Source organism: Mirounga angustirostris, unplaced genomic scaffold, assembly GCF_029215605.1.
Source record: "Mirounga angustirostris isolate CCGP_5_RB_7025 unplaced genomic scaffold, mMirAng1.0.hap1 SCAF_8, whole genome shotgun sequence".
Taxonomy (NCBI): domain Eukaryota; kingdom Metazoa; phylum Chordata; class Mammalia; order Carnivora; family Phocidae; genus Mirounga; species Mirounga angustirostris.
Genome location: NW_026991716.1, coordinates 59,394,410 through 59,409,687, shown reverse-complemented (window position 1 = coordinate 59,409,687; position 15,278 = coordinate 59,394,410). Strand labels below are relative to the sequence as shown.

The window sequence follows — 15,278 nt, the reverse complement described above, 5'->3', positions numbered from 1 at the left end:
AAACCAAACCTGCCGACCTCTTGATCTTGGACTTCCATCTCCAGGACTATGAGAAAGTCAAGTTCTATTGCTTAAGCCACCCACTCTGCGGTATTTGTTGTGGCAGCTCTAGCAAACCAATGCATTCCCCAACAATTTTTTAAAAGAAAAATCTTTGAGGGGCGCTGGGTGGCTCAGTCTTTTAAGCATCCCACTCTTGATTTCAGCCCAGGTCCTGATCTCAGGGTCATGAGATCGATCCCCGAGTTGGGCTCTGCACTCAGTGGGGAGTCGGCTTGAGATTCTCTTTCCCTCTGCCCCTCCCCCTGCTCATATACTCTTTCTCTAAAATAAATCATCTTTAAAAATAAATAAATAAAAGGAAAACCTTAGATAATAAGTGGAATCACAATAGAAAACTACCTGTATATTTTGCTAGTGCAAATCTCAGTATTTTCTTGACTCCAAAGGAAATAATGAATAATTCTGAAAGGGACAAAACTATCAGATGTTTTATTGTATTTTTTTAAACCCAATTTAAAATTGGGTTTATTTTATTTATTTACACATACATGGCATTTACCAGTCTATAGGCAGTACTACACATATTCTTAGCCTCCCTTCCTCTTCCTACCTGATTGTTGCACATACTTTGCACTCTCCTGTGCAGATTGTGAGTTTACCTCAGCCAGCAGCCATCTTCTAAAGTTTGTTCTTGGTAGGATTTAATCATGTTGATTTGGAAAGCAAGATTTATTGCTTAATATCTCATCCATTTAAGGAAATCATTTGGCGCTAAATTTCTTATTTTCACCTTTATAATAAGGGTGAGGTTTAAATACTACCTAGAAAGAGCTTTTGTTGTACAAGGCTCTCTCTGCCACAGAGAAACCATAGGAAATCCTCCCAGGCTGCTAAGCATTGAAAATAGGAGCCGTTTATGACTTGGGGTGATTGCCAGCTGAGAGTTGTGGTCCTGTTCACAACTTGGTTCCCACTGAGCTAGAAATCCTGGTTATTGATGTAAGCCATTCTCTACATCCACTTGCTCTCTATCTTTAAAATGGCCTTGCAATGTTGACCTTAAGGACTAATGCTTCTTTTCGGACTCCTACTTTCCTTGACACATTCTCTACCCTTCTCTGTAATAAGTGATTAAAAAAAAAAAAAAGTGCCCATACTTCCCTAGATGGTGCCCTGAGGAACATCTGACCTTCCTCTCTTTGTAGGAGAGATACCAAAGTACATACGTGCATTGGCACATTGGTCATTCATGGACATGTGCAGAATGGAAAACATGTGAATCACCCAATGCACATGTACCCAGCTGAGGCCAAACACGGCAATGCTCTTTTTGTTTCAGTTCATATACTGTAAACAAGTTCCTTTTCATGGCCATTTTAATGCCCAGGTTGTTTTTTGTTTGGTTTTTTCCTTTTATTGTGTGTTCTTTTTATTGGTGATTTCACTGTTTAAAATGTCCCACAGCACAGTGCTAAAGGACTATCTAGTATTCTTTAACTCAAAAAGACTGTCATGTGCCTTAGAGAGAAAACATATGTATTAGGAAAACTTTTTCTGGCATGAGTTATAGTGTCTTGGCCATGAGTTCAATGTTAATGATTAACCATATATCTTAAAAACAATGTCTTTTAACAGTAACACACATAAAACAAGGTCATATATTAATTGGTTCATGAAAATGGTATGAACAGATTCTCAAAGGAACCTCATCCTGTATTTTCCCTAGGAATAAATGGTTCAGTATTCATTCATTTAGTGTTTGCTGCAACTTTACATAATATAACTACCATGAATAATGAGAATAGACCATACTACTATGTCTTCTTTATTTATTTAGATATGAAGAAATAAGATATAGAAATATTAAGTAATGTGTTTGAAGACACCACGACAGTTATTAGACAAGATGGAATTTCAACTTGCATGTGTCTGATTTAATTCTGTCAAGTCTTAAAGTTTTAGTGTGTGTGTGCAAATTCAATCTTCTATTGATAGAATGAGTCTCACTATAAATTTTCCCAGGGGTGAAAAAAAGGTAAATGAATGCATTTTCCTCTTTCCCTTTCTCTCTCTAGATTGGATGTTCAGAGTTTTATGTGTGTGTTTGTGTGTGTGTGAACAATGTAAATTTCCCCCAAATTACTATGTTATTCATATTCATTTATTAATTACTTCAACAAATATTGGAGTGTCTACTATGCTTCAAGACATAATCATCTCTCAACAAGTTTAAAATTAATTGCTGAAAACAGACCTAGAAACAAATAATTGGAATATTATGAGAGATGTTACAATGCTAGGTAAGAAATATGCTAGAAGTAGAGATATTTACAAGGTTTCAAAAGGCCAGACAATTAGGAAAAATTTGAAATCTGCTTGGGATTTGATGAGAAGACTTTTGAGTAGAAGGGATTTTTGAGCTGGATCTGGAAGGAACTTGCATCAGATTGGAAACAGGAAGGATAAACTACATAGAGAACTAATAGAAAGAAACTTATAGAGATATGACAAAGCCCCAGGGTTTGGAAAAGGATGCATCAGAAGGGAAAAGACTTTTGGAATATCTTTTCTACAGTTTCCAAAAATAAAACTATTACTATGCTTTATCATTCCAAGACACACAACTACACTTTATTTTCTCCCCAACTTTAATAGGTTGTATAGCTCACTTTCATCAGTGCATCAAATCAGTCTTTTAGTGAATCCAGCATTAGTAGGCATTTTAACTAAAATGCACTGCACATAACTACATTGAAAAGAATGCATTCTTTTTAAACCATTTTGCTTAATCTTTCTTCGTTCACTTCCCAGTTTTAAAAAAAAGAATGAAAAAATCTTAGTGGTACCTATGTAATTATTAATTTTGTTGTTAAGATTCTATGTTAAATCTTGTTTGAGAACGAGGGTGTCCTGGAGGTTGGCTGGGATGCAAAGATGGATCAGGAAAATGTCTTCTTTTTCAAGATTTACTAATGAGTGATAATAATACAAGATATAAAGAGATGCAGGAGAGAAAGTGCTATTAGCATTCAGAGGCCCAGGGTACCAAGAAATTACCTTTGAAGACTGGGAGGGACCAAGCCAGTATAAGAGCACAGAGGAGGAAAAGACCAAGTGCTAAGAACATACAGTGTATTCAAGAAGCAGGAAGTGGTGGGGTGCTTATGTGGTTCAGTGGATTAAGTGTCTAATTCTTTGTTTTGGCTCAGGCCATGATCTCATGGGCTGTAGGATCAAGCCCCATGTCGGGCTCTGTGCTCAGCAGAGAATCTGCTTGAAAGATTCTCTCCCTCTGCCCCTCCCCTTACTCTAAAAGAAATAAATTAATTAAAAAAAAAAGAAGCAGTAAGTAATTCATTTGACACAAGTCTGTGAAGAGGAGGACTAACATGCATTTGGCTGTAAAGGTAGGTAACCTACATACTGTGGAGTGTACTAGAAGATAACATAAAGACTTTGGGCTGTCATTCAGGGGGCTTGGAGCTCCAGTGAAGGTTTCTGATCTAAGAAGTGACATAATCAGAGCTGTCCTAAGATAAGTAATAGGACCATGATGTACAAGATGAAAGAGATTTAGGTAAAGATCTGAGGGAGGATTAAAGGAAAGAGGCCATGGAAATAATGTAGGCTGAGGCAATTAAAGGCTAAATTAGGATAACAGCAGTGGGAAAAGAGAGGAAAGAATGGGTAGAAAAGATACTGTGTAGGCATAGCCTATAAAAAAGGAAAAGAAGGAAAAGTCAAGATAACATTATAATTCCAGCCTAAGGACCCCTAGAGTTCTACAAAGGGAAGTACATTATGCAAGAAAATTTGCAATTCAAGATAAGCTTAGTTTATCGCCATATTAATCCTGACGTGCTAGCCAATCAGAAATGCCCAGAGCCCTTGGAAATAGAGGAATGAATTTTAAGTGAGGTACAGGCAATGTTGAGTAAGGTTACAAACCAGAGTTTATAATCAAGTAAAGATGATAAATATATATAAAATGTTTCTATAAAGTGGTGGAAAGTAGAATAAAAGAGGTGCAAAGTTATCTGGGATTTCAGAAAAGAGAAAGATCATTTTTAGATGGAGTTTGGGGCTTGCTGGCCTGGCATTCAGAAAGTCTTCCTAGGTCCAGGCTAAAGATTTTGACAGACAGAGATGGAAGAAGGAATTCCAAAAGAGGAGGGCATTCCAGGGGCCTGAAAAGATACCAGTAAAGACAATGAAATAGAAAAAAATCGCTCTTACTTGTGAGGGGATGACTAGGACACCAACATGCTGAGAATTTTGTGTAGTGTGGAGGATTAATAAGAGAGTGGGATGGAAATTTCTGACTATGTCAAAATGACAACAAAATAATCAGCCAAACTGCTCTGTTTAAGCCAAACCAGCTAATGTCCTCATGACTAAGCCTTTGGTTAAACGAATTGTTCATTGAGTCAATGCACTCTAATGAGTAACTCAATCAAAATATGTTCCCAATATAACCTGGTAATCTTAATTTCTTCAGTTTCAGCATCTAAAAATCTTAAAGCTCTACACTCTTGAGGGTTGAAGGAGGTCCTAGAGATTATGTAGTTCATCATTCTACCTGATGTTTCAACTGTGAACATAAGTATCTAAGGTTTTTTTGAAATTACAACTTGTATTTTGCATCAGGGACTTATGATGTTATTTTTTAATGTAAATTCTAATGGACAGAAGTATTTCAGAACTACGGGGAAAATATCGGCTTGGCTTACTTTATCAAGTTTTTAAAACTGGAAAACCGTTTCATTCTTTGTAAAAAAGAATTCTTGAAATGCTTAAATGACAGTAATCTTCCATCCCACATATTTTTACAATTAAAACTGTATTCTTGGACACTGGTGATATAATATAAAATGCAGCACCAATAATTCTCATTTCAGTTACTTTCAGCAGTATATGCATATAATTTAAGTAACATATGTACCTCTATACAAATCAGGGCATCAATATTATTTATGAATGATTCCATGATTTCAAAGTCTTCTTTTCCTCTTTCCCTCAATAGCTGATTAAAACAAAACAAAGCAAAACAAAACAAAACAAAACAAAACCTCTCTGCATTCTCCAAGTGAAATGTAAATAAAACTCCCAAATGAAGAGTAGGCTGAAAGAAAACTACCTGATCTGGGAGTTTTGCCAAAACCTTATTTTAATGAACTTTATGGGGAGATACAGGAAGAGCATTATGCTGGAAGTGCAGAAATCAACTCAGCATTCTTGGCAGGAGTACATTTTAGCCTACAGCACAAAAGGAGGTAATCTGAAATGCAAGCAGGAGTTGCATTAAATGTGCTTTGTTTGCCATGCAACAAGCTTTGCTTTAATGGCAAAGGCAATACTGAAATTGGGTGAGTACTTAAACTTTGGTATAGAAATAAACAATGTTGCTCTAGAAGTCTTCCATGACAAGAAAAACATACTGTGAGGAGTTATTGAATTTCTTTTTTTCCTATCCAGAACAATTCTCTATTTGCCCAATATTTTCAGGCAATGGTTCCACAAAATTAAATATGGCCTTCCCCCTTCCGATAGCAAAACCCCAACAAAACTTAAACTATATCTTCTTTGCATGTTATAGTTAATGTGCTTTCATTATGCTTAATGTACTTTTAATAGTCTCTTATGGCAAGATGGTGATATTAAATGTGGGAATAAAATATCCATAATACAACCTTGAATTTGCTATAGTGCCTTTTATCTGAGGGCTCAAAACACTTTACACACATTCTCATTCAGTATCTCCTTGAGGTGTGTTATGTGCGTTTTATGGTTGAGGACACTGAGGTGTACAATGACTAAGGGAATTGAGGTCATTTCCAGAGCTCACACTAAGCACAACCTGAATATGTCCCCTGGAGGAATAAGTGCTCTTTCCCTCCAGGCCAGAATGCCTCCAAATGGCTGCAGCACTGGCTTCTCAGGGCCAAAACCCGAATGCATCTTAACTAGTCTTTTCATTCAGGGGATTATCTCTCTTACCTGGACACCATCAGATGCAGGGATGTAACTTGCCCTTTTAAACGTGTCTGTCACATTTCTGAGAATTTCCACAGACATCAGAAGATCACCTGCATAGAAATTTTTCCTCTGAGTTAAATCCAACAGTGTCTTGGTCACCTGGGACATTCCATCACCTGCCAACATTCGTTGCCCCTTAGCAAGGTGTTCTTTGATCTGTGATGGTCAAAAGAACAGAACAAACATCAGAATCTTCATTACTATTAATCTACATATTTTCATCAAACAAATTTATTTAAAATTGCAGAGTCAACTCTAAAGTAGCATTACAAAACTGTAAATTTTGTGTATCTGACACTCAGATGGATAAACATCCAGTATGCAAAAACTAATGAGTGTATACACTTTGGCAGGCATGACAGACTTACCTTTTCTAGTACTCAAAACACAAAATTGAACACATTGGGAAAAGTTTGTACTAATTTGGGTTTTTAATTGAAGTAAAAATTAAAAAAATACTTTTGCAGGTGATAAACAAGTGAGATGATTCAGCAAGATGTGATCAGAGACCGGAGATTATAAACATATCAAAATATCCATTTTTCTAACTTCCAGGAAAGACGGTGGAGTAGGAGGACCCTAAGCTCACCTTGTCACTTGAATACAACTAGCTAACACCCACATCAATGTAAACAGCCAAGAAAATGACCCAAAGACTGGCAGAACAAACTCTCCACAGCTAAATGTAGAGAAGAGGCCACATTAAAGAGGATAGGAAGGGTGGAGAGGCAGGTGGGAGGGTGGGGGGAGCTGCAGTCAACGAAGGGAGGGAGAAACAGACTGTCACACCAGGGAGCACACACAGGGAAGATGAATCCCCATAATATTTGGTTTTGAAAACCAGAGGAGCCAAATTTTGTGAGTTCTTACCATCAGCAGCCTTAAAACCTGGAACTTTAAATAAGCAGGAGAGCCAGGAGGGTGAGAGGAAACTGAGTTCCTGCCCTTAAAGAGATAACAAACAGCCCCATGGAGATACAGCGTAGAAGTAGCAGTCTGAAAAATGCCTGGGATACATGGGAGGGAGAAAAATTTGTATAATAATCTCAGAGCTTGTGCTGGAGGGGTAGGGATAACTGGAAGACTTCTCCAGGAACAAAGGAGCTGAAAGGCTCCATTTCCCTCCCCTGCCCCACCTAAATATACACCCACCTTCAGGAAACAGCTCCAGGACAATACTCATTACCCAACTTGCTAACAGCACACCACAGCCATGCATTCTCCTCCAGCCAGGCCTTCACTCCAGGTCCCCTCCCATAGCAGAACCACACAAACCTTGCTGACACAAGGCATTCCACCTGCACACTTCTGTAGATGCACCCTGTCCAACCCAGCCTGCGTTGGTCCCCAGCAGCTGCAGGTTCCCTCCCACCAGCATGAAACTTGCTGGCACCACATGCCCCGCACCCACATTCTCCTGCAGCTCAGTGCTGCTGCATCTCTGGCAAGTGCTTGGTCTGAATCAACTTAAGTCCAAGGTGGCCCCAGCCTGGCCCACTATCAACACAGGACCAAACCCTGCCCACAACAGGTAAGAGAACCATTGCAGATGATGGGACTGAGGCAAAAGTGGTTCAGCCACAACAGCAGGGCACACGCAAAACACATAGGAGATGCCCATGAAGCTCCAGATTCTAGTGAACAGAAGACCCTGCACTGCAGGGCACTATAGGACCTCTTCTACATAAGGCCACTACTTTCAAGAGGAGAAGTCGTTAACTTTCTAAACACACAGAAACAGACACAGAGAGTTAGACAAAATGAGACAGAGGAATATGTCCCCCAAAAAGCAACAGGACAAAATCAAAGCAAGAGACTTAAATGAAATGGAGATAAGTAATATGCTTATAGAGAATTTAAAGTAATGGTCATAAAGATACTCTTGAGACTTGAGAAAAGAGTGGCGAATCTTAGTGAGACACATAACAAAGAAATAGAAAACAGAAAAAAGAACCAATTCTTGATGAAGAACTCAGTAAATGAAATAAAAAGATGGAATAAATAGTAGACTAGAGGAAGCAGAAGAATGGATCAGTGACCTGCAGGAGAGAGTAATGGAAAGCAATCAGGCTGAAGAGGAAAGAGAAAAAATTGATAAAAAATGAAAATAGGCTTAGGGATTTCAGCAACACCATCAAACATAATAATGTTCACATTATAGGGATTCCAGGAGGAAAAAAAGGGAGAGAAAAAGGGAACAGAAAATTTATTTGAAGAAATAATAGCTGAAAACTTCCCATATCTGGGGAAGGAAACAGAAATCTAGATCCAGGAGGCACAGAGAGTCCCCAACAAAATCAACTCAAGGAAGTCCACACCAAGACACAGTAATTAAAAGGGCAAAAAGTAGTGACGAAGAGAGAATTTTATTTTTTATTTTTTTAATTTTTATTTATTTTTTTAAAGATTTTATTCATTTATTCATTTTGAGAGAGAGAGAATGAGAGAGAGAGAAAGCACATGAGAGGGGGGAGGGTCAGAGGGAGAAGCAGACTCCCTGACAAGCAGGGAGCCCAATGCGGGACTCCATCCAGGGACTCCAAGATCATGACCTGAGCTGAAGGCAGTCGCTTAACCAACTGAGCCACCCAGGCGCCCCTGAAGAGAGAATTTTAAAAGTAGCAAGAGAAAAGAAAAGTTACATACAAGGGAAACACCATAAGGCTATAAGCTGACTTTTCAGCAGAATGTTTGCCAGCCAGAAGGGAATGGAATGATATAATCAGTGCTGAAAGAAAAAAACAAAACAAAACAAACAAACAAAAAACAGCAGCCAAGAATACACTATTCAGCAAAGCTATGATTCAGAATAGAAGAAGAGATAAAGAGTTTCCCAGACAAACAAAAGCTAAAGGAATTTATGACCATGAAACCAGCTCTACAAGTAATGTTAAAGGGGACTCTGAGTGAAAAGGAAAGACCATAAGCAAGAATAAGAAAAGTAGGAAAAAGAAAAGCAGTAAAAATAAGTATATCTATAAAAACCATTCAAGGGATTCACAAAATAAAAGGATGTAAAGATGATATCATTTACCTAAAATGTGGAAGGGAGAGAAGTAAAGAATGGTTCACTTAAGTTCACTTAATTTAACTTCAGTTCACTTAATAGAGATTGATATATGCAGAAGATGTTATATACAAACCTTATGGTAACCACAAATTAAAAACCAGTAATAGATATACAAAAAAAGAAAGAGAGAAAGGAACCCAGGTATATCACTGAAGAAAGCCATCAAAGTGTAAAACAAGAGAGCAAGAGAAGAAAGGAACAGAGAAGAACTAAAACAACAACCATAAAACAAGTAAGAAAAGGGCAATAAGTACATATCTGTCAATAATCACTTTGAATGCAAATGGACTAAACACTCCAATCAAAAGACACAGGGTGATGGAATGGATAAAAAAGCAAGACCCATCTATATGCTGCTGATAAGAGACTCATTTCACACCTAAACACACATGCAGATTGAATGTGAAGGAATGGAAAAACATTTTTCATGCGAATGGCAGTGAAAAGAAAGCCAGGTAGCAATACTTATATCAGACAAAATAGACTTTAAAACAAAGACTGTAACAAGAGACAAAGAAGAACACTATATAATTATAAAGGGAACAATCCAACAAGAAGATATAACAAATTGTAAATATTGTGCACTCATCATGGGAATACCCAAATACATAAAGCAGCTAAAAACACATAAAGGAAGTAATTGATAGTAATATAATAAAAGTAGGGGACTTTAACACCCTCTTACATCAGTGGGCAGATCATCCAAACAGAAAACCAACAAGCAAACAATGGCTTTGAATCACACATTAGCCTGATCTTTCTAACATATACTCAGAAAATTCCATCCTAAAACAGCAGAATACACATTCTTTTCTAGTATACATGAAACATTCTCCAAAAGAGATCACATATTAGACCACAAAACAAATCTCAACAAATTCAAAAAGATTGAAATTGAAGTCATACCATGTATCTTTTCTGACCGCAACACTATAAAACTAGAAACTAGAAATCAACCACAAAAAAAATCTGGAAAGAACACAAATACATGGAGGTTAAATAACATGCTACTCAACAATGAATGGGTCAACCAAGAAACCAAAGAGGAAATAAAAAATAGATGGAGACAAATGAAAATGAAAACAAAATGGTCCAAAGTCTTTGGGATACAGCAAAAGCTGTTGTAAAAGGGACGTTTAGAGCAATACAGGTGTACCTCAAGAAGCAAGAAAAATCTCAAATACACAACCTAATCTTACACCTAAGGGAACTAGAAAAAGAAAAACAAACAGAACCCGGTAAGTTCTGAAATCAATGAAACAGAAACTAAAAAACAAACAAACAAACAAACAAAAAAAACCAATAGAACAGATCAATGAAACCAGGAGCTGGTTCTTGAAAAGAGCAACAAAACTGACAAACTTTTAGCCAGACTCACAAAAAAAAGGCAGGAGGAAGGAGAGGACTTAAATGAACAAAAACAGAAATGAAAGAGGAGAAATAAAAAAATGACACCATAGAAATACAAAGGATTATAAAAGAATATTATAAAAACTATATGTCAAAAACCAGACAAGCTAGAAGAAATAGATAAATTAATAGAATAATATAAACTCCCAAAACTGAATCAGAAAGAAACAGAAAATTTGAACAGACCAATTACCAACAATGAAATTGAAAAAGAAAACAAACAAACAAACAAACAAAAAACACCTCCCAATGAACAAAAGTCCAGGACCAGATGACTTCACAGGTGAATGCTACCAAGCATTTAAGGAAGAGTTAATACCTATTCTTCTCAAACTATTCTAAAAAATGGAAAAGGAAGGAAAACTTCCAAATTCACTCTATGAGGCCAGGATTAGTCTGATACCAAAACCAAATAAAGACGCTACAAAAAAAGAGAAGTACAGGCCAATATCTCTGATGAACATAGATGCAAAAATCTTCAACAAAACATTAGCTAACCAAATCCAACAATACACTGAAAATAATCAAGTGGGATTTATTCCAGAGATGCATGCATGATTCAATATTCACAAATCAATCAACAGGATACATCACATCAAAAGAGAAAGGATAAAAACCACACGATCATTTCAATGGATGCAGAAAAAGCATTTGACAAAGTATAACATTCAGTCATAATAAAAAACCCTCAACAACACAGGTTGAAGGGAACATACCTCAACATAATAAAAGGCCATATTTGAAAAACCCACAGCTAACATCCCATTCAATAGTGAAAAATTGAGAGATTTTCCTCTAAGGTCAGGAACAAAACAAGGATGTCCACTCTCACTACTTGTATTCAACATAATACTGGAAGTCTTAGCCACAGCAATCAGACAACACAAAAGAAAAAAAAAAAGGCATCCAAATTGGTAAGAAAGAAGTAAAACTTTCACTATTTGTAGATGACATGACATTGTGAATAGAAGACCCTAAAGACTTCACCAAAAAGCTACTAAAACTGATAAATTAATTCAGTGAGGTCATGGGAAATCCCCTGAATTTCTATACACTAATAATGTAGTAGTAGAAAGAGAAATTAAGAAAACAATCCTATTTATAATTGCACCCAAAATAACAAAATATCTAGAAATAAACTGAACCAAGGAGGTGAAAGACATGTACTCTGAAAACCATAAAATGCTGATGAAAGAGATTAATGATGACATAAATGGAAAGATATCCCATGGTCATGGATTGGAAGAACAAATATTGTTAAAATACCCATACTATCCAAAGCAATCTACAGATTTAATGCAACCCCTATCAACATACTGACAGCATTTTTTTCAGAGACTAGAATGAACAATCCTAAAATTTATATGGAACCACATAAGAAAGCCAAAGCAATCTTGAAAAAGAAGAACAAAACTAGAGGTATCACAATTCCAGATTTCAAGATATATTAGAAAGCTATAGTAATCAAAACAGTTTGGTACTGGCACAAAAACAGACACATAGATCAATGGAACTGAATAGAGAGCCCAGAAATAAACCCATGATTATATGGTTAATTATTCTTCGACAAAGGAGGCAAGAATATGCACTGAGGAAAAGACAGCTTCGTCAACAAATGGTGTTGGGGAAATTGGGCAACTACATGCAAAAGAATGAAACTGGGTATTTTCTTACATCAAACACAAAAATAAAGTAAAAATGGATGAAAGACCTAAATGTGAGACCTGAAACCATAAGATCCCAGAAAAGACAAAGGCAGTAATTTCTCTGACGTCAGTTGTAGCAGCTTTTCTCTAGATATGTCTCTTGAAACAAGGGAGACAAAAGCAAAAATAAATTATTGGGACTATACCAAAATAAAAAGCTTCTACACAGCATAGGAAACAAATCAACAAAACTAAAATACAACCTAGTGAATGGGAGAAGATATTTGCAAATGACATATCTGATAAAGGGTTAGTACCCAAACTATATAAAGAATTTACACAACTCAACAGCAAAAAAACAAATAATCCAATTAAAAATGGGCTGAAGACATGAACAGGTATTAAAGACATAAAGATGGCCAGTAGACAGAAAAGATGCCAACATCACTCATCATCAGGGAAATGCAAATCAAAACCACAATGAGATATCACCTCACATCTGTCAGAATGGCTAAAATCAAAAACACAAGAAACAACAAATGTTGGCGAGGATGTGGAGAAAGGGGCACAGATGCACTGTTGGTGGCAATGGCAATGCAAACAGGGCAGCCACTGTGGAAAACAGTTTGGAGTTTTCTCAAAAAATTTAAAATAGAAATACCCTGGGTGCCTGGCTGGCTGAGTTGGTTAAGCGTCTGACTCTTGGTTTCAGCTCAGGTCCTGATCTCAGGGTCCTGAGATTGAGCCCTGTGTTGGGCTCCACGCTCAGCATGGAGTCTGCTTGAGATTTTATTTCTTTCTCCCTGTTCCCCTCCCACTTGTGCTCTCTCTCTCTCAAAAATAATAATAATAATAAATCTTAAAAAGTAATAAAATAAAGTAGAATACCCTATGATTCAGTAATTGCACTACTGGGTATTTACCCAAAGAATATGAAAACACTAATTCAAAAGGATATATTCATCTTTATGTTTTTGCAACATTATTTTCAATAGCCAAATTATGGAAGCATCCCAAGTGTCCATTGATAGATGAATGGATAAAGATGTGGTATGTTTATACAATGGAATATTACTTGCCATTAGCAACAACATGGATGGATCTAGAGAGTATAATGCTAAATGAAATAAGGCAGTCAGAAATAGACAAATACTATATGATTTTACTTGTACATGGAATTTAAGGAACAAAATAAATAAATCAGAAAAGAGACAAACTGAAAAACAAACTCTTAGCTATAGAGAAAAAATTGATGGTTATCAGATGGGAGATAGGTAGGGGATGGCTGAAATAGGTGAAGGATATTGAGAGTACACTCATCATGATGAGCACTGAGCAATGCATAGAATTGTTGAATCACTATATTGTGCACCTGAAAGTAACATAACACTGTACATTAACTATACTGGAATTAAAACAAAAAAATATCCATTTTTACTTAATAAGCTGAGCTTAGTAATTTTTGCCTTCCCTTTTAAAACAAACACATCTTTATATAACAGAAAAAAAAGTTTTCATGAAAACATTTTAGCTTAAGAAAATATCTCTAAATTTTAGAGATGTACTATGACATGGTTGGAAGCTAGATTACATTAGCTTTATTTAAAAAATAAACAAACAATAACAATAAAACAAAACAACCAAAAAACCTGTCAGCGAGATCTTTAGCAGCATAATGAACAATTAAGATGCAAAGCTTATATTAGTTTGATGGCCAGAGAAATATGCCACCAATTTTCATATTTCCTTATCTCACAGTTCAAGGGAAAAACAGCATTTTACAATGTGGTATAACAGCAAGGTAAGAAAGGTAAAGTGATAGCAATGATCCATTATATTTTTACTTGTTTACTAAAAGGTCAATCTTTATCTTCCTACTGCTAAGTTTCTGATAAAATTAAATTTTCAAAAGGGTATGAAATAACGAACAACTAACCCACCAGAAATTATTGAAATAGGAAGGTTAGTGTATAATAACTGTAATTATCAATTTCCCATTAAGAAATGTGCTGACAAATCCCTTAAAGTATGCAATCAATCTGAACTAATCCAAAAATTAGGAATTAAAAAAAAAAATGTTACAAATTATCTCGACACTTCAGATGATACTTTTCTTTAACCTCTAAAACTGTCTAAAACTATATATATTTTTAAATTTATTTATTTGACAGAGAGATAGAGAGCACAAGTAGGCAGAGCAGTAGGTAGAGGGAAAGGGAGAAGCAGGCTCTCCACTGAGCAGGGAGCCTGATGCAGGGCTCGATCCCAGGACCCTGGATCATGACCTGAGCCGAAGGCAGCTGCTTAACCGACTGAGCCACCCAGGTGCCCCGAGTCTAAAAATATTTTGATAAAATAAATATCTTCAGAGACATGCTCTATTTCCATTGTTATGCTAAAAAAATAACACATTTAGACATTTTATTTCTCCCTATTTTCTTCTTTCATTACTCTTCCCGTCTCCCCTCAATGGCAGCCACTGACCATTGACTAAAGCCCCAAGGATTGGATAGCCTAATGATCTAGCCCTTGCATATCTCTAAAATCTCAATGGACCTTGCTGTGGATTGACATTAACATACTTAACCATGATACAGACATAGCACTGGCCAATCAGAAAGGACACTGACCCTCAGAGTAAAAGGCAGCTGGTTTGCCAAGAAGATAATGTACTACCAAGTTGAACTCCAGTCCTGCTATTGATAACTATTGCAATTTTCTGTTCAGGTCATGTGTTCCATAACTTCATGTTTTTGCACTGGATATTTCACCCTCCTCCCTTACGTTAGCCCATGTTTATACACCACTCAGATTTATTCCTGGTTCTCCTAAATATCTAAACAGAGTTAATGGGTTCATTCCCTGTGCTCTCTTATCTTACACATACATCACGCTATCACAATGAATTATGTTTGCTTATTTGTCTTTCTGAATCTTGAGGGCAGGTTCTGTGCCTTATTCACAGCCTTAGAATATAGTACAGTGAAAGTTTGTTACAGTGCATTCAGTTATGATGTCCTAACTATACCTTTGTGATGTAATACAGTGGAAAGGGCTGTGGAGCCAGAGCTGCCTAGATTTTTATTTAAATGTTTCAACTTATTATTTATGTC

At 36.5% G+C, this 15,278-nt stretch overlaps 1 protein-coding gene across 1 annotated transcript in view; it reads right to left on the bottom strand.

Annotated features, from left to right (window-relative positions):
* The window catches only part of ADGRB3 (adhesion G protein-coupled receptor B3), a 707,437-nt gene that overhangs the window by 355,320 nt on the left and 336,839 nt on the right, over window positions 1-15,278 (bottom strand). The window contains exon 11 of the mRNA XM_045867061.3: window positions 6,001-6,195. Coding sequence (XP_045723017.2) covers window positions 6,001-6,195 — 195 coding nt within the window. The remainder of the gene's footprint in view (window positions 1-6,000; window positions 6,196-15,278) is intronic.